General features: G+C 38.9%; 1 protein-coding gene across 2 annotated transcripts in view; it reads right to left on the bottom strand.

Moving 5' to 3' along the window:
* mybpc2a (myosin binding protein Ca) overlaps positions 1–20,735 on the bottom strand; it is a 182,255-nt gene extending 161,520 nt beyond the window's left edge. For both annotated transcript variants that reach the window (XM_034190181.1, XM_034190180.1), the window contains exon 1: positions 20,593–20,735. In XM_034190181.1, coding sequence (XP_034046072.1) covers positions 20,593–20,614 — 22 coding nt within the window. In that variant the 5' untranslated portion in view covers positions 20,615–20,735. The remainder of the gene's footprint in view (positions 1–20,592) is intronic.
* Positions 20,736–21,128: the final 393 nt, after the last annotated feature.

Here is a 21,128-nt window from a genome sequence, read left to right on the forward strand (position 1 = left end):
ATATTGGCCTCTCTTCATTGGCTTCCTGTTAATTCTAGAATAGAATTTAAAATTCTTCTTCTTACTTATAAGGTTTTGAATAATCAGGTCCCATCTTATCTTAGGGACCTCGTAGTACCATATCACCCCAATAGGGCGCTTCGCTCTCAGACTGCAGGCTTACTTGTAGTTCCTAGGGTTTGTAAGAGTAGAATGGGAGGCAGAGCCTTCAGCTTTCAGGCTCCTCTCCTGTGGAACCAGCTCCCAATTCAGATCAGGGAGACAGACACCCTCTCTACTTTTAAGATTAGGTTTAAAACTTTCCTTTTTGCTAAAGCTTATAGTTAGGGCTGGATCAGGTGACCCTGAACCATCCCTTAGTTATGCTGCTATAGACGTAGACTGCTGGGGGGTTCCCATGATGCACTGTTTCTTTCTCTTTTTGCTCTGTATGCACCACTCTGCATTTAATCATTAGTGATCGATCTCTGCTCCCCTCCACAGCATGTCTTTTTCCTGGTTCTTTCCCTCAGCCACAACCAGTCCCAGCAGAAGACTGCCCCTCCCTGAGCCTGGTTCAGTTGGAGGTTTCTTCCTGTTAAAAGGGAGTTCTTCCTTCCCACTGTAGCCAAGTGCTTGCTCACAGGGGGTCATTTTGACCGTTGGGGTTTTTCTGTAATTATTGTATGGCTTTGCCTTACAATATAAAGCGCCTTGGGGCAACTGTTTGTTGTGATTTGGCGCTATATAAATAAAATTGAATTGAATTGAATTGAATATATAGATTATCGCTTTTCTGTTGGTCACATGACCTTTGACTTTGCATAACCTCAATAACTCATTTAGAAGGGCTATTTCTAGGCCATGGTTAAATATATACCTTGGCTACAGCTGCCATTAAACACAAATATGAAGTCGAATTCAGACAATAACGCTGTTTTTTATTGTGCTGCTCTCTCTTCGGAACAGCCTCCATCTGGATGTAGAACTACGTAGCCCTGCCCCCCTGTTATACATTATCAATCAAATCGTATATGAATAAAGAAAAAGAATGTGTTCATCTCCTCTCTCTCTCCCTCGCTCTCTCTCTCTCATGTTGAAGGATAACCTCTGCGGAATGTGCTTTGTTAATCTCTCCTGACATTTCACGGTCTTCCGTTACTGCGCGTGTTTCCTGCTAGTTCACTCGGTTAAGCCGAAGGAGTCATGCCAAAGCAAACATTGAAATCTTTCTGTCTAATCATCGAGCAAAGCCCAAAAGCGCACAAATTCCTTATGTGCCTTTGCTAAACTGAGTGTTTTGATACTAAATCCTCAGCGGCTGTGTCTCTGTAAGCTAAACTGAGATGAATCTGGTGCTCTGTTGAAGAAAACACCACTGCTGTGGTTTTATTTGTGTTGGTGCAGGATGATGGGATGCTGCTGAATACATTTTTAAATTTTTTTCTGCCGAATATATTTGGTCTATTATGCACCTCTATGACCACAAACTATGGCAACAGAAGACGCTGTGTGCATGGAACCCGTTTCTTTCTTTACATGGCACCACCATACAGTCACATATGTGACGTTATGTAGCCGTATGTGGCCAAGCTGTAGTTTTATTAGCTCTAGGCTCAGACCTGCACAACAGAAAATAATTATCTTCTCCACTATAATGGCAATGAAATGCAATGGAGGGACAAGGCATACCTTGCACACTCATATAGTAAATTTACTTTTCGGGGTTTATTGATGTCATTTCATGGCTCCATCATGACACCATGTAGGCTCATATACAGTCGGCTTTGCATCATGAATATCAGCAGTGCTTCTTCACAGCCTATATTGATTTTGCAAAATGTTTTGTAGAGTCCCAAAGATGTTCTTAGACATCATAACTAGCTTGCAGATTGGACGTCTTTGGTACAAGGCCTCTTCAGAGACCTACTACCAAACCTTTAGATCAAACCAAACCTCTAGACATTTTTATATGAATTTGACTTTTTGTTTGTTCATCTTTTCACTCAGCTATATCATGCAATGGCAGAGGGTAAGCTAAGAACACTCACAGTAAACCACTTTTTGTCGCCATCAAAGACACAAAAATGTTATTGGTTAGTACCTGGAAGTGTGGGGATGATCCCTACAGAGGTAAACGTGCACATTGGTGTTCCAGAATAAGTCACTCATTGGTGATCAATTTGCAATGACTCACTGAACAGCAGCACCACCAGATGGAAATGAGGATAAGAAGTAAGTCCTATATAGGCCCTAAATCAAATCAAATCAATTTTATTTATATAGCGCCAAATCATAACAAACAGTTGCCCCAAGGCACTTTATATGTATGGAGATAATCACTGACACCACTGGCCTTAGGCCTTAGGCCAGTGGTGTCAGTGATTATCTCCAAATTCTGTATCGTCAAGTGGATGAAAGTCTGTGACCCCGCCTGAACGGGATGCCTGTCCAACAGAGACTATTTCCGCAGCTGAGGCCAGTACCCATTTATAGCTGGGTAACAATGTACATGAAGTGTCTTGTCCAAGGACATAGACGGGTAGCGTGAGTGAGAGGTCTACTAACTGGCAGGCCAGCTCCTTTTCCACTCAGCTACCTGGTTTACTATGAGGCTAAGGTTAGCGGCTAAATATATAATCAGTCAGTTTAAAAAGTTTATTTAGATTATTGAGGTAAATATTCTCCTCCCTACAGATCCTTTCATGCTTCCAGACACTTCGGTGGTAACAAGAAGTGGTTTATTGGGTGTTGTTAGCTTGCCCCACACCATCACATTATCTAGCCAGTTAGCCCATGGTGGTGTTCATGTTCTAAGCCAATACTGCACCAATTAAATTCTTTTTTGTTCTAAGAAAAAAGATGAACCCCACAACTTCTAAAAACAGACCCTAGGTGGAAAAAAGTTGAATTTCCTCCTTTAATTACACAACTGTGTCAGTTGGAAACGAGCAATGACACTTGGACTGTACTGTGCGCTACTTTGTGCCGCTTTGCGCATGGTGTAAGATTGTGGCTGAGCTCTTTTTTTCAACAGTGGATCCATCAACACTTTATAGTCCACTTAATCCCATTTTCAAAACATCTCATTTCATTATTGTGTACCACATTCACACTTGGCCAAGCTACAGATGCTGATCTTAAAGCTTGCGATGGTGTGACAGAAACATGTTCCTATATTTGCATAATATCCTAATATACATCCAACTGGGGCATATTGGCAGAAGAGTTAAAAGCTGAGATGAATATTTAAATGCTCTATTTATAACGCTGAGTATGTGGATGAGTATCAGTGGTATTACTGGGACTTGGCTGGTGTCTGTGCAGAGCCGCCAAGCATGACTGATGAAGTTTCACCATTGGGTTGCAATGGTGTCGGCAGTTTCAGGGTACACTTAAGCCCCTGTTTAAATTGACCATCTTTATGATATGAATTATGGCTGTATCACCAGCGCCGCAGGAGGAGACGTTGAAGAGATAAACTTAGAGTAACGATAAAATAAGAGCTTGAAATGCAGATTAGTCACTGTTGCTACATCAGCAGCACCCGGCGGCAGATATTCCAGTACACTGAGTTAACAGCAATAATCACCATGTCAAAAATAGTGACCACACAAGTGTGCTTTTAGTGTTACAGTACCACCCCCATGTGCTTTCAAATATTGGTTTATGAGACCATATCAAAATACAATGAAGCCAGTCTTTTATATATATAGTAAAGTTATTTCTTTTGGCTTCTCCGTTGTAGCTTGGAGCCATCACAGCAGATCCTTATGTTGATTTGGCACACTTCCATTCTACACTGGAAGTCCTCATTAAGATACATGGAGAATGGGGCATGGGTATTATTGAATCAGGAACCTTCTGGTTTGAAAGTGTCTGAGGAGAATTGCTCAGACATTGCTGGGCCAATCTGCTCAAAACCTGGCGTGCAGGTTCAGCTTGAGGTGGAGCAGCACATATGTGATTATCATCCCGATCAGTCCAGAACCCTAAAGGTTATTGGAGTCATAATAACACCCCACTTTTTCCTATGTGATCCAGCTCAGTCAAATTTGGTACCTGGGTTCAACTGGGTGTTGCCAGGTACATACTTGAATTAGATGGTGAATGGAACAGAACCCTGAAAGTTATTGGGGTCAGAAAAATACACCACCTCCCAAAAGGGAAAATTTTCAACCTTATACCAATGCTTCTAGATTTTATAGCCAAAATACAAACTGTATTTATCTGTAAATTGAATTTTTGAATTTTTTTGAATTTATTAGGCACCAATGCTTACAAAAAAAAAAAAAAAAAAAAAAAATCACTCATTTACAGACCACAAAATCAATACAAAAAAAATAAAACAACACAAAACAAATAAACAAAAAAAAAAAAAGTTAGAGGAAAGAAAGAACAAGAAAACAATGTACATGGTGCCCAAAAGGTGTAGGCAGAAGCAACACTTATCAATGCCTACACCCACCTGTACAGTCAAATCAATCCAAGCTATGTGCCAGTTCATACACGTTCATTTACGACAAAGTCTGAACAGTAGCAGCTCATAACTACAGCTGAGGGAAGTGAGTATTTCACAGCAGCTCTTATTTTGTTCTAGTTACATATTCAAGAGTAAGAATTCAAATGAAGCAGATTCATCATACAACACAAACTCAACATTGTCCATCAGATACATATCCAGAGAACACCATTTCTATGTATAAATATTTAAACTGGTTGATATTTGGACATCGTTTGAGTTTCTCAGGTAGCTTATTCCATTTTTTGGGGGGGGGCACAAATAGAGACACAGAAACATTTCCTGGTCGTCCGAGTGCCAGCAATTTTAAAATGATACAAACCCCTTAAATTATATACAAGTATTCCTTCTCTTTGCATAAAATATTCTTGGATTCTAAATGGTAATTGCTTATTTTTTACTTTATACATCAATTGAACAGTCTTAAACGAAATCATGTCATAGAGTTTTAAAATCTTCGATTTAATAAACAATGGATTAGTATGATCCTGATAGCCTGCACTGTGAATTATTCTTAATGCGCTTTTTTGAAGGATGAATAATGTTGCACTGTAATTTTATAGTTATTGCCCCAGACTTCAGCACAGTAAGTCAAGTAAGGTGCAATCAAAGTGCAGTACAGAGTATGTAGTGATTTACCATCAAGAATGTGCTTTGCCCTATTTAATACTGCAATACTTTTAGATACTTTCTTTTGAATATGTTGAATATGAGCTTTCCAATTAATTCTGTCATCGATGATCAAACTTAACTACGTGTTCTCTTTAGCACATACTATGTATACTCCCTGTATGTTTAACCAAATTACTGAAACTGTTCACAACTTGGTTCATGTTGTATTCATCCTTGTTGTTATAAGTATTTTGGGTAGTTCTTTGCTTTTGGTTTATTTGCTATAATACTATATACACTGTTGGGTGCTTAGCCACAGTGTAATGAGTGTCAATCTCTGCCAATTGCACCAAACATATTTTACAAGAAATTGTTCAGTCTTCACCGGCCACCATTTGTTAGCGGACTGGGTAAAACTAATCAAAGGTTTTCCTAGTATATATAGATGATCAACTATACCTGCAGATAAAGTGCCAAGGACACAGAGAGGTGCCATAAAGCACAGAGGTGGAATGGAACCCTGGGCTATATGTTGGTCATCCATGTCCTATCCCACAGATCCACCTGCTCTGAGAAACCCTTTAACATTTGGTGACCTTTTCAAGGAAATATTACATGGAAATAAACTTCAGGTGTATTTAAGTGGATAAAATCTATGAATGTTTCAAATTTATTGCAGATCCGTGAAATGTTCTGATCCAACGGAGGGGAAAAAAAAATTGTTTTCCTGAGGGATAGAGCAGGTAACTCAGTGAATAAGGAGCTGGCCTGCCAGGACAGTATATAGACCTGGGTTCGAATCCCACTCCTCCCTACAAGACAGTTAATCTACATCGCCTCAGCTCACCAAGCTGTAAATGGGTACCAGCCTTGGCTGGGGAAGTAACCTGTGTCAGACTGTAGCCCCGTCCAGGGGGACTCTCATCCACCTGGAGCTGCGGAAAAAGGAGATAAGCTCCAGCACCAACAAGCCTCAGGGTCCATATAGGACTTTTTTCTTAAGGGAGTAATATTAATCCCATCACAGTACAATAAGAAGCAGGATTACAGACACATATAGAAGCTGACTGTTAGTCTTGAGGGGACGTCTGTGGTCTCTGAGCTTCTGTCTTCTTTATTTTTATTACTGTTCCTCTGTGGGAAGCGAGTTCTACAGCATTTGGTGGCTCAGGTGCCAGAACATAAAGATGTCTCTTTACATTTGTGATTGTATGCTGCACTACGGATTGACCAGGCTGCGAGAATTACCTGGAGCAAAATTCTCACCAACAACCTCTAAAAAGGTTCCAGCTCTATGGCACAGCTGTATCACTTAAATAAGCAAAGTTTGTCAAATGAGTGTCAGTATTCTGATTTTATATCTTTATTGGTTTATTTGGTAGATATGTATTTATTTCTTCATCACTTATAATCCACTTGTTGAGGAGACACAGCAGATAACAGTAATATTGAGGATATGCATCAAAATCAGTGTACAAATACATTTTATATTATTTATAGTACATTTTAAGAAAATCACTAGTGTGATGTGATTATTATGCTCCACCCACACAACCAAAATATCGACTTGGAACATAGTCACACACACAGTCCGTGCGCACCATTTTACCTCTGAGCCTGTACAACTACTGCTAAGGCTTTTGGGTCCAAACTCACCAACTTTAGCACATGGGTGATCCTAGGAGGGAGACTGCTCACCATAGCAACAGTGACCTCATTTGCATATTAATTAGGTCACAGACACCTAATATATTCTGTATGAGCCCAAGTCGAACTTTGGTTCATAGTGACTATATTACCAGAACTAACACCAGATGACCTTATGTTGAGGTACAATGCTGAATTTCCCCACAGGTGGGCTGGAGGGATTTTCCAGTTCCTGGCTTCTTGTTTTCTACATTTATTACATTTTTGCTGTTATATTCAGAGACGTCCCAGTAATGAATTTATGAATTCCGTGTGCATTAAGTTTGTCCAAGTTTCTCAGTTGTAACTCTGAGCTAGTATATCACTCCAAAGTACTTTTTAACCCCCTGGTATGAAATACGGGGGGATAAAGCAATCAGCATGTCTGTCTGTCCATCCGGCCGTTTTTGCTTGTTAGCGCAATATCTCAAGAACCAGTTGACCCATTTCATTCACATTTAGCATAAGGATATAGTTGGGTCATCCCTGACACTGGCCGTTTAAGGTGACCTTGTGGTCAATTTCAAGGTCACAATGAGATACTCAAGATATTGTCATTGCCATCCTTGTCTGCGTCATTCCTCAAGAACCAGTTGGCCATACAGAACCATTCACATTTAGTATAAGGGTGTACTTGGGTGATCCCCCAACACTTTGTATTACTGATTTATGGGGGCTGGGGGGGGATACGTCATCTCCTGATGACTTGTTTAAGTAGGAGGTCCAAAATGTTCCTGTTGTACTTAGATTAAACACATCTAAAAACCTTTTCACAAAGTTATTTTACCTCTTTTACCAAGTCAGATTGGCAAACGATTAAAGTTGCTGGCATTCCGGTGTTGTTTAGTTGTGTTAAGTCACAGATATGAGGTAAGGGTTGGCTGTATTTAACAGTGGGAGATAGTGGTGATGATGATATTTATGGCTTGTTTGGATGATTCCAGTGATGTCTGACTCTGGTCCAAGTCCTTGTTCAAAGATGATTAAAATGCTAAATGTCAGTTTAGATTTTTCTGGACTTACTGTAAACTTTGCTGACTGTTCGAGTGAACAGTTCCCAGTGAATAAAACAGTTCCATCATCTCATTTTGGGATCAAGAATCTTTGGTGTTCATTAAGCAAAGGTGGCTTTAAATACCATATTAAGCCAACATCCACTTTGGCTTGCAGCTCAGACTCCAAATCGGTCAAGGCCCTTCTCAAATGGCACAGTAAGAAATCACAATGGGAGGGAGTAAGTCTTACTTAACGATGAGTCAGTGCTCTGTTAACGTCTTACGTCTTCTTAAGTGAGACTTTGTGGTGGCGTCAGATGTTTGTAATCACGTTGGGTCGGACGGAGGTGATGGGTACCTACTGGAACGCTGTGATACCATTAGCATGAGGCCAGGCTCCAGTTCTCCATTTATAAGACAGTGTGGTGTCGATGGTAGGGGCACTGGGGTCAGATGACATCAACCGTCTTCATCTCTGAAACCTACAGAGGTGACGCCTGCTTTGACCTTCCACTAAACAAGTTTGTTTTTAATACAACATTTGGTCCCCTTCAGTATGTGGTCTTCAATGTGATACATATGTGATCCCTGGCAATGTGATCTGGGTGAGGACAGTCAGGTCGGCTTTCACGTGGGGTGTTTCTTCATGTCAAACATGTCTGCCCAGCAGCATTTGAATCAGCCACTGGGGTCCTCAACACTGAGGCAACTGCATGCAGGAACACATCCAAAAGGTCATAGCTAACGTTCTGCCACAATGCTCGTGACACTCCTCATATGAGTCTCCTTCCGTAACCGCTCATTTGACACAAATTAATCGCAGCACTTCTCAAGGACCTAGTACCAAAGACATCTTGTGGTCATGTTAGTTCGCTGGATAACATCATGTTTAACAACCACAGTCTGGCAGAGAGTGCTGAGAAATGGAACTGAACTGGGGGAACATTTAGTTTTCACTGAGAAAATAATGACGCTCCTAATGATCTCATGACTCTTCCAATAAAAGAACTCCACAAGCCCAAAGAAATCAGGTCTGGTTGAACAGGATGGAGGCACATGTCTCCACATCCAGCACACCCATAGAACAGCCGTAGGTTCTGATTAAGAACCACCCAAATAGACAGATAGACCACTAGCCCATTCCCACCTCCAAAATGTAACCATGTCTCAATGCAATAGGGAGGTGATAAATGGGCAGCCCCTTGGTCATTTTCATTTGATGTCCTTGGCACTGGGGCACACATGTCAGTGGATCTTGCTCAGAGAAGCGCACCACATGGCCATCATTGCACAGCTGGCATTCCCTTGCACTCGGATTCACCAGACACATCCAGCTGTTGCTTTAGGCTACTGATTAGACTCCAAGAGGCACAAACATGCAGCAAGACTCAAAACATGGGAACCTTCGTTCTCCTGGAAAGATCTCATCAAAAACCTTTGCCCAGTGACATTGTGGCTCCAAAAGGTCAACCCAAACATCATGTTACCTCATAGAGAAAGGAATATCACTGCTAAGATGTATAACGGAGGCCCACAATGCACCCACCACTAATTTGAGTCAAGAAAGTATTTCCTTCTTGATCAATATAAGTCCCTTCAGCTTCTCCACTGTTTCACCTGATACAACTCCACTTTTTACACAGAGGCAGCAGTGATCTCGAACTGGGACCCTCACTTAAGTGATTGGCCACCACCCAATGTAATAAACCCCTAAATGGCCACCAAGAAGGCTGCCATCATGAAAATGTTTTAAAATACTCCTTCGCCATGGGTGAGGATTTTAGTTTTGGTTTGATGTTGATATCTCAATTATTTTTGAGATATAAGCAACTATTTTGATGTCCTGAATCGAGGTCATTTGATGGTCAATGTCAAAACAAAAGAAGTAGGATGGAAATAAGCCCAACAATTTCCAGCCGCCTATGCTCCTGCTCTTACTTCCATTCCACTTGCTTTCTTGCCCACACACAGTATGTCTACCTTTCTCCTCTCCATCATATCAGCCAGCTCTCCCCCTTTGCCAGTCAGACTGCCAACATTCAAAGTCCGGACTCTCATTTCCACCATTCTAGTTTTCCTCTTGTCCTGCTGTCTCTGGCCACGTTCTTCTCCTCTTCTTCTTCTTCGCCCAGCAGGTAGCCCAGTTTCCACTGGCACTTTGTTGAGCAAAGGCACGTACTCTGCATGGTTGTGTTAGTTTGTTTTACACCGGATGCCCTACCTTAAGCAATCCTCCTCATTTATCCCGGGCTTGGGACTGGCTGAGACTGAGATTTGATTCAATAATAAAAGAATAAATGTCAATAATACAAAGTACACTACAATAATGCACAAAAATCCCAAATTAAAAAGCTCATAATCCAAAACAATGTGTGACCTTATACACCAGAACAGCCGCTTCTGGAAGTGGCTGAGCTACTGCCAGCCTGTTTACAATTGAAGTGAACATCAGAACGTCTGGACTTATACATTTAATGTTTTTTGTGGTTCTTGTTGGTGTTATTTTATTAGTGAGGGACACAATTCTGCAGGAGTGGAGTTTAAAATCTTTTTTTATCTGGAGCACTCTCTCTCTCTCCCCTCTCCTCTCTCTCTCCCGTTCTCTCTGTCTCTCTCTTGTTGTGGGGGACGTACGATCAGAGGAAATATGATGACATGCTTTCATTAAACGGGACACTCTGCTCAGTTCCAGCTCCCACAGGACACAAACACTCTAAAAAAGGAACTTTGTCTCAACAAGAAAAACTGATGGAACAATTTGCATAGATTTTTTAAAGTTATGTCAACTTAGTTACTTCAACTTTCAACTGAGTTAATGACACAAGACTTCTCTAGTTAAGTTGAAATAACTTTAGTTAAGTTGAAAAAACTTTTTAAAAAATCTATGCAAATTGTTACATCACTTTTTCTCCTGTATGTTTCTTTAAACCTGGAAAATCTTTCTGCTAAATGTCGTGCTGTTGAAATGTGATGTCATATGTCCATCAGAGCCAAAATGCAGAAGGACGGAGTGGGACATATGTGTGCCAAATCAATGTGCAGATACACCTCAGATCTGCTGTGACACCCTGAGTGGAAACAAAAACAAGGGAACAGCAAAACGGACTTACAATGTGATTGCCAACAAAAATCTAATCAAATCAGAGGATGCACACTCCTGAAACGCTGCTGGACATCGCTGTGTCATGGAGCAAAGGCTGTTCCAACCCGTGCACATCGCTGTGCGCTGATCTCTGAGCCAAGGACAAAAGGATCATAAAGCGATGGATTATATATATACTGGACATGGAAGATAGGACAGTAGATCCAACAGGGACATCATTCTGCAAATCTGTGAGTGTGCTGTATGCTTTGTTTTTTTTTACTATTTTATTATGTATTTTATTTTGCTGTTATTGGGAGCAGTGGGGGAATTTCCACAGTCTATTCACATGGATAATAAGAGCTGAGCACCTTGTGTGCAAAGGTGTCATTCATCTTTAGCTGCGAGTGGACACTTCAGTGAGACATCAACTGAGACACTGTCGTTGGTTTGCATGTTTGGTCCCTACGTCGTGTTTCCAACGGCTCTCTAACAGTCACACGCAGGGAGACAGGACCCTAACGGAGCCGGCCGGTTTGTATGAGAGGAAAAACAATTGCTCTAGTGAGACTGGGTAAAACTACCACGCTGTTCTTCCAAAGTGGGGTCAACACCGGCTAAGCAATTAGCCACACCTGCCGCTGTCCCAGAGGCCTCGCTCCCGTCTGCACATGGACACATGAGAAATATTATCGAGACTGTTTACAGAGATACGTGCTCATTTCAGAGCCACATGGCTTTGTGAGTCCTGGGCAGGCACAGACCAGGAGTCACATGAGCCGTAACCAGCTGCTCGACAGGAGCAGCGTCTCCACAGCGGAGCCACTGTGAGAAAGTTCAAGAGCGGGGCAGCGATTTTAAATGATGGAAGGAGTTTGTCATGTGGCATCAGGAATTTGACTGCCGTGATGTCAGGACGTTGGATCGACCACACATTTGTTAGACAGATAGAATTACTTCATGCTGGAGAATAAAAATGTGTAGAAGGTGACACTCTCACACATGAGAAAAAAGACAAAGGTACAAATGTTTAACAGTGATAACATATATACAAAATCTTTAACAGGGACAACTACAGATGTTGGAGATGTATGAATTATTTCCCACTTGTATGTTGATGGGACTTTTTAAACAGGCTTACAATTAACTTCAAATGCAGTTTTGTACAAATCAGTAAAGATCCAGATGTGACAGATTCTTAGTTGTGACACACATATGAAGAAGAACCTCTCTTGAAGAGGATGTGGGTTTATTGCTGCCTAGCTGCCTGTCAACAGCATATCTCAAAAGAAATTAAAGAGAATTTTGATGGACAGTCAGGTCTTAGGTCAAAGAATCCATTTCCAGATCCCACCTTTCATCACTGTGCTTTGATCCTCATGTATTTGATCCTGCCTTTGATCTTTAACCATCATCTGTGATCTTTGATCCTGAATACAGGATTGAGATCAATCAGATTTCAGTATCTAGGTCATCAGTCAGGTTATGCGTTTAACCTTTGAGCTCTGATCCTGATTATAGGATCATCTACAGACTGGCCAACGTCTCTGAAAATAAAAAATGGAATCTTGTAAGAAAAGATGAGAGATTCATGAATATGTTCTGCTCTGGGCAATTGCTGATTTTTCTACCAAATTTTATTAGATTGAATTGCTCCCCAGGATGAGTTATCCTACGGTCACTCTGTCGCCTGCTAGGCAGAGCCAAAATACTCCAGAAGACTATTTTACGCAAATGCTGTGTGATGCAACACGGTGACTGTTGATCTCAATGAAAAATCAGTATGACGTCAGATGGTTGTTCGCTTGAATGAAATAATCCAAGATGGTGGAAAACGCTCTAAAACAGCTGTTTCTGTATAAAATCAAATCTGTTTCTTATATATTTTGTAAAGGTTAGCGATAAATAAACATTTCTAAATCTGAAAATGCTGTTTTTTAACCAGATAACATCTCTGAAGAGAACTTGAGAAGATGTTAGCATGCGCACACGGGAACAGCCATCAAGTGGCAAAGCCGACTATTTGTGGCCATTGTTTGTAGCAAATGTGACCGTAGCTTTAAAGGATTTGGCCAAGGATAGGGAAGTGTGGGGTGAGCATCTTGGTCTACTGTCACCGTGATCCAGACCCGGAGAATCAGCAGAAAATGAATGAATGAAATGTTAAATATTTTGCTTGCTAAAACAAATCCAACAAAGAGACATTATATTAGATTAGATTGCATTAGATTAGATTAGATTACACTACATTACATTAGGTTAGATTCAATCACATTACATTAGATTAGATTAGTTTAGATTACATTGGGTTAGATTAGATCACATTACATTACATTAGATTACACTACATTACATTAGGTTAGATTCAATCACATTAGATTAGATTAGATTAGATTACACTACATTACATTAGGTTAGATTCAATCACATTACATTACATTAGATTAGGTTAGATTACATTAGGTTAGATTAGATCACATTAGATTAGATTAGATTACACTACATTACATTAGGTTAGATTCAATCACATTACATTAGATTAGATTAGTTTAGATTACATTGGGTTAGATTAGATCACATTAGATTAGATTAGATTACACTACATTACATTAGGTTAGATTCAATCACATTACATTATATTAGATTAGTTTAGATTACATTGGGTTAGATTAGATCACATTAGATTAGATTATATTACACTACATTACATTAGATTAGATTAGTTTAGATGACATTAGATTAGATTAGATTATGTTAGATTAGATCACATTAGATTAAATTACATCAGATTACACTAGATTAGATTAGATCACATTAGATGAAATTACATTACACTATATTACATTAGGTTAGATTCGATCACATTAGATTAAATTAGATCAGATTACACTAGATTAGACTAGATTACACTACATTAGGTTAGATTCAATCACATTACATTAGATTAGATTAGTTTAGATTACATTGGGTTAGATTAGATCACATTACATTACATTAGATTACACTACATTACATTAGGTTAGATTCAATCACATTAGATTAGATTAGATTAGATTACACTACATTACATTAGGTTAGATTCAATCACATTACATTACATTAGATTAGGTTAGATTACATTAGGTTAGATTAGATCACATTAGATTAGATTAGATTACACTACATTACATTAGGTTAGATTCAATCACATTACATTAGATTAGATTAGTTTAGATTACATTGGGTTAGATTAGATCACATTAGATTAGATTAGATTACACTACATTACATTAGGTTAGATTAAATCACATTACATTATATTAGATTAGTTTAGATTACATTGGGTTAGATTAGATCACATTAGATTAGATTATATTACACTACATTACATTAGATTAGATTAGTTTAGATGACATTAGATTAGATTAGATTATGTTAGATTAGATCACATTAGATTAAATTACATCAGATTACACTAGATTAGATTAGATTAGATCACATTAGATGAAATTACATTATACTATATTACATTAGGTTAGATTCGATCACATTAGATTAAATTAGATCAGATTACACTAGATTAGACTAGATTACACTACATTAGGTTATATTCAATCACATTACATTAGATTAGATTAGTTTAGATTACATTGGGTTAGATTAGATCACATTACATTACATTAGATTACACTACATTACATTAGGTTAGATTCAATCACATTAGATTAGATTAGATTAGATTACACTACATTACATTAGGTTAGATTCAATCACATTACATTACATTAGATTAGGTTAGATTACATTAGGTTAGATTAGATCACATTAGATTAGATTAGATTACACTACATTACATTAGGTTAGATTCAATCACATTACATTAGATTAGATTAGTTTAGATTACATTGGGTTAGATTAGATCACATTAGATTAGATTAGATTACACTACATTACATTAGGTTAGATTCAATCACATTACATTATATTAGATTAGTTTAGATTACATTGGGTTAGATTAGATCACATTAGATTAGATTATATTACACTACATTACATTAGATTAGATTAGTTTAGATGACATTAGATTAGATTAGATTATGTTAGATTAGATCACATTAGATTAAATTACATCAGATTACACTAGATTAGATTAGATTAGATCACATTAGATGAAATTACATTATACTATATTACATTAGGTTAGATTCGATCACATTAGATTAAATTAGATCAGATTACACTAGATTAGATTAGATTACACTACATTAGGTTAGATTAAATTACATTAGATGAAATTACATTATACTATATTACATTAGGTTAGATTCGATCACATTACATTAGATTACATTAGTTTAGATTACACTGGGTTAGATTAGATCACAGATGAAATTACATTATACTATATTACATTAGGATAGATTAGATCACATTACATTATATTAGATTAGATTACATTACATTACACTACATTACATTAGGTTATATTAGATCACATTACATTAGATTTGATTAGTTTAGATGACATTAGATTTGATTAAATTACATTAGGTTAGATTAGATTAGATTAGGTTAGATGAGATCACATTACATTAGATTACATTATATTAGAAGATTGCACATCTTAATTTAACAGTCAAAAAAGAAATTTAAAGACCCTTGAAAATATCTGTTGGTTTAACATCTGCGAAAAGAAACAAAAAAAGAAGATATTCCAGATTATGTTGAGCTTCCTGCTGATTGGCCAGCAGAAATGAAAGCCAGCTGACAATCTTTCACAGAATGTGAGGCAGCCACATCAGACAGATCAGGTGTCGGCTGCACAAAATAAACTAGTAACACCTGACTTGTCAGCAGTTGCTAAAACAAATTGCATCTTGTGACTTCTCCCTCTGTCCTTCCTTCTCTCTTTTACTCCTGCACAGGTTTCTCACATTTCAAGGTCCTGGCTGATTTACAGAACTTGCAGCTCGTAATATTAACGTGATGACATGTTGGCGCGGCAGCCTGCGTGCTTTCATGTCACTTACGAGGCTGCAACACAATAATTCACTGACTGTATTATGACGGGGTTTGAAAACACGTGTGCTGGTTATGTTTGACTGCTGTGGAACAAGCAGCAAAAACTAAACAGGATAATAATGTCAAATAGTCTACTGCAAGAAAAAAGGTCCTCAGAACTTTACCAAATTAATATTTTTGTCAGCAAAATGCACAAAAAGGTTTGATTTATGTATTCATGAAGCAGGTATTTGATTTTCAGATTTGATAAGGAGGTGGTGTTTTACAGAAGCTGTTTTTTTGTTTGTTTGTCAGCAGGATAACTGAAAAACATAAATGATTCCTGTTAAATCTGATCGCCTTGGAGGTGGGGATGTTCTAATTTGATTACAGTGATCAGAGCTCGCCCCAATCAAGACATTTTTTCATTGATGGATATCAGATATATTAAACAGAACTCACACAGTTCAGAGTGTGTTCCATCTCACTCCTCTTTATGGGGAGGGTCCACTGGGTTTAAGGTCCACTGGTCCTATGGTCTAGTGGTCCTAGAGTCCACTGGTCTTAGGGTCCACTAGCCCTAGGGTTCACTGGCCTTAGGGTCCACTAGTCCACTAGTGACATGTTTAGCCGCATGTTCTCCTTGAATTGCTGGCTGTCTGAGTGGTGTCCAAAAAATGAGGTGGGCTTCATAGATAATTGGCAAAGCTTCTGGGGAAAACCTGGTCTTGTTAGGAGAGACGGCATCCATCCCACTTTGGATGGAGCAGCTCTCATTTCTAGAAATCTGGCCAATTTTATTAAATCCTCCAAACCGTGACTATCCAGGGTTGGGACCAGGAAGCAGAGTTGTAGTCTTACACACCTCTCTGCAGCTTCTCTCCCCCTGCCATCCCCTCATTACCCCATCCCCGTAGAGACGGTGCCTGCTCCCAGACCACCAATAACCAGCAAAAATCTATTTAAGGATAAAAATTAAAAAAGAAAAAATAATATAGCACCTTCAACTGCACCACAGACTAAAACAGTTAAATGTGGTCTATTAAACATTAGGTCTCTCTCTTCTAAGTCCCTGTTAGTAAATGATATATAATTGATCAACATATTGATTTATTCTGCCTTATTCTGCCCTATCTTCCACTCCAGCTTATTAATTAATCAAAAACCCAGACAGAGCTTTAATTCATTTGAAAGCTTGACTCTTAGTCTTGTCCATCCAAATTGGAAGTCCCAAAAACCAGTTTTATTTGTTATTATCTATCGTCCACCTGGTCGTTACTGTGAGTTTCTCTGTGAATTTTCAGACCTTTTGTCTGACTTAGTGCTTAGCTCAGATAAGATAATTATAGTGGGCGATTTTAACATCCACACAGATGCTGAGAATGACAGCCTCAACACTGCATTTAATCTATTATTAGACTCTATTGGCTTCGCTCAAAATGTAAATGAGTCCACCCACCACTTTAACCATACTTTAGATCTTGTTCTGACTTATGGTATGGAAATTGAAGACTTAACAGTATTCCCTGAAAACCCCTTTTTGTCTGATCATTTCTTAATAACATTTACATTTACTTTAATGGACTACCCAGCAGTGGGGAATAAGTTTCATTACAGTAGAAGTCTTTCAGAACACGCTGTAACTAGGTTTAAGGATATGATTCCTTCTTCGTTATGTTCTCCAATGCCATATACCAACACAGTGCAGAGTAGCTACCTAAACTCTGTGAGTGAGATAGATTATCTCGTCAATAGCTTTACATCCTCACTGAGCACAACTTTGGATGCTGTAGGTCCTCTGAAAAAGAGAGCCTTAAATCAGAAGTGTCTGACTCGGTGGTATAACCCACAAACTCGCAGCTTAAAGCAGATAACCTGTACGTTGGAGAGGAAATGGCGTCTCACTAAATTAGAAGATCTTCACTTAGCCTGGAAAAAGAATCTGTTGCGCTATAAAAAAGCCCTCCATAAAGCTAGGACATCTTACTATTCATCACTAATTGAAGAAAATAAGAACAACCCCAGGTTTCTTTTCAGCACTGTAGCCAGGCTGACAAAGAGTCAGAGCTCTATTGAGCCGAGTATTCCTTTAACTTTAACTAGTAATGACTTTGTGACTTTCTTTGCTAATAAAATTTTAACTATTAGAGAAAAAATTACTCATAACCATCCCAAAGACATATCGTTCTCTTTGGCTGCTTTCAGTAATGCTGGTATTTGGTTAGACTCTTTCTCTCCGATTGTTCTGTCTGAGTTATTTTCATTAGTTACTTCCTCCAAACCATCAACATGTCTATTAGACCCCATTCCTACCAGGCTGCTCAAGGAAGCCCTACCATTAATTAATGCTTCGATCTTAAATATGATCAATCTATCTTTATTAGTTGGCTATGTACCACAGGCTTTTAAGGTGGCAGTAATTAAACCATTACTTAAAAAGCCATCACTTGACCCAGCTATCTTAGCTAATTATAGGCCAATCTCCAACCTTCCTTTTCTCTCAAAAATTCTTGACAGGGTAGTTGTAAAACAGCTAACTGATCATCTGCAGAGGAATGGTCTATTTGAAGAGTTTCAGTCAGGTTTTAGAATTCATCATAGTACAGAAACAGCATTAGTGAAGGTTACAAATTATCTTCTTATGGCCTCAGACAGTGGACTCATCTCTGTGCTTGTTCTGTTAGACCTCAGTGCTGCTTTTGATACTGTTGACCATAAAATTTTATTACAGAGATTAGAGCATGTCATAGGTATTAAAGGCACTGCGCTGCGGTGGTTTGAATCATATTTATCTAATAGATTATAATTTGTTCATGTAAATGGGGAATCTTCTTCACAGACTTAGGTTAATTATGGAGTTCCACAAGGTTCTGTGCTAGGACCAATTTTATTCACTTTATGCATGCTTCCCTTAGGCAGTATTATTAGAAAGCATTGCTTAAATTTTCATTGTTACGCAGATGATACCCAGCTTTATCTATCCATGAAGCCAGAGGACACACACCAGTTAGTTAAACTGCAGGATTGTCTTACAGACATAAAGACATGGATGACCTCTAATTTCCTGCTTTTAAATTCAGATAAAACTGAAGTTATTGTACTTGGCCCCACACATCTTAGAAACATGGTGTCTAACCAGATCCTTACTCTGGATGGCATTACCCTGACCTCTAGTAATACTGTGAGAAATCTTGGAGTCATTTTTGATCAGGATATGTCCTTCAATGCGCATATTAATCAAATATGTAGGACTGCTTTTTTGCATTTGTGCAATATCTCTAAAATCAGAAAGGTCTTGTCTCAGAGTGATGCTGAAAAACTAATTCATGCATTTATTTCCTCTAGGCTGGACTATTGTAATTCATTATTATCAGGTTGTCCTAAAAGTTCCCTGAAAAGCCTTCAGTTAATTCAAAATGCTGCAGCTAGAGTACTGACGGGGACTAGAAGGAGAGAGCATATTTCACCCATATTGGCCTCTCTTCATTGGCTTCCTGTTAATTCTAGAATAGAATTTAAAATTCTTCTTCTTACTTATAAGGTTTTGAATAATCAGGTCCCATCTTATCTTAGGGACCTCGTAGTACCATATCACCCCAATAGAGCACTTCGCTCTCAGACTGCAGGCTTACTTGTAGTTCCTAGGGTTTGTAAGAGTAGAATGGGAGGCAGAGCCTTCAGCTTTCAGGCTCCTCTCCTGTGGAACCAGCTCCCAATTCAGATCAGGGAGACAGACACCCTCTCTACTTTTAAGATTAGGCTTAAAACTTTCCTTTTTGCTAAAGCTTATAGTTAGGGCTGGATCAGGTGACCCTGAACCATCCCTTAGTTATGCTGCTATAGACGTAGACTGCTGGGGGGTTCCCATGATGCACTGTTTCTTTCTCTTTTTGCTCTGTATGCACCACTCTGCATTTAATCATTAGTGATCGATCTCTGCTCCCCTCCACAGCATGTCTTTTTCCTGGTTCTCTCCCCTCAGCCCCAACCAGTCCCAGCAGAAGACTGCCCCTCCCTGAGCCTGGTTCTGCTGGAGGTTTCTTCCTGTTAAAAGGGAGTTTTTCCTTCCCACTGTAGCCAAGTGCTTGCTCACAGGGGGTCGTTTTGACCGTTGGGGTTTTACATAATTATTGTATGGCCTTGCCTTACAATATAAAGCGCCTTGGGGCAACTGTTTGTTGTGATTTGGCGCTATATAAAAAAATTGATTGATTGATTGATATATAATGCGGACCGTCGTTGTGAAAGAGCTCAGATGGAAGGTGGGACTCTCTATTCCATTTACCAGTTGATTGCTGCTCCCATCCTTGCCTTTAGTCATTTATTTATTGTAATTAAATAAATACATTATAATTCTTATATACAATAAAATATATATAATGACAGTCTGGTATTCTGTACATTACAAGCACTTAATTTGCCTTTTAGTGGGTTTACCTTCAGTACACTAAAACTCACACACTAAACTGTGTTTTATTATAATAATGCATGAAATTAATGCTAAGCAGATGTGAATATGCTGTCAAAAAAAGGTAGTGAACTGAATACATTTCAAAGTTTTTTTAACCCACTGTACTTTTCACTAATGATGTGACGAAGCCAAACTATGAGGCATCTTGAGTAACAGCATCTGTCAAAAAATTCATGGATTGGATATATACAATTTAAAAAAAAAGATTAAAAACAAACGTTATGATGTGCGTTTGTGTTGTCGACCGGCCGGTGAATTTTCTTACCGGGCTTCTGGGGCTCAGACATGTCTGAGTCTGTCTAAAGTGAGTCCTCTGAAGGCGTCTTCCTCCCTCTGTGTCTGTGGAACTGCCTGCATTTACTTCTTCATCCCTTTTTATCAACTCAAAAACACACACACACACACCAATCACATCCTACCCCTCGACAAATGGAACGAGGAGGGAAGAGAGTGACAGTACAGTTGTCACTTGAAACCTTGGCAGGAGCTGCTGAGTTTTAAGGAGGAGGAGGAGACACCAGGATGGGTGAAAGACTCTCAGACATATAAACTCCAGACATCATCACTTGAGCAGCATGTCTCTGTCTGTTTATTCTCCAACTTCCCGCAAGTCCTTTGGCCAATTTCCACCAAATTTGGTATCTGGATGAAGTGCAACCCTGGAATTGCCCTTAAAGGGTGTGTTTTTGGGAAAGGTCAAAGGAGTTAAAGGTCAAAATATTGGTTCATCCATCTGTTTGCTCCTCCCACGTCCTTTGACTAATTTTCACCAAAGTTGAAATGCGGATCATGGACAATCCC

This window comes from Thalassophryne amazonica, chromosome 16 (assembly GCF_902500255.1).
Source record: "Thalassophryne amazonica chromosome 16, fThaAma1.1, whole genome shotgun sequence".
Lineage (NCBI taxonomy): Eukaryota > Metazoa > Chordata > Actinopteri > Batrachoidiformes > Batrachoididae > Thalassophryne > Thalassophryne amazonica.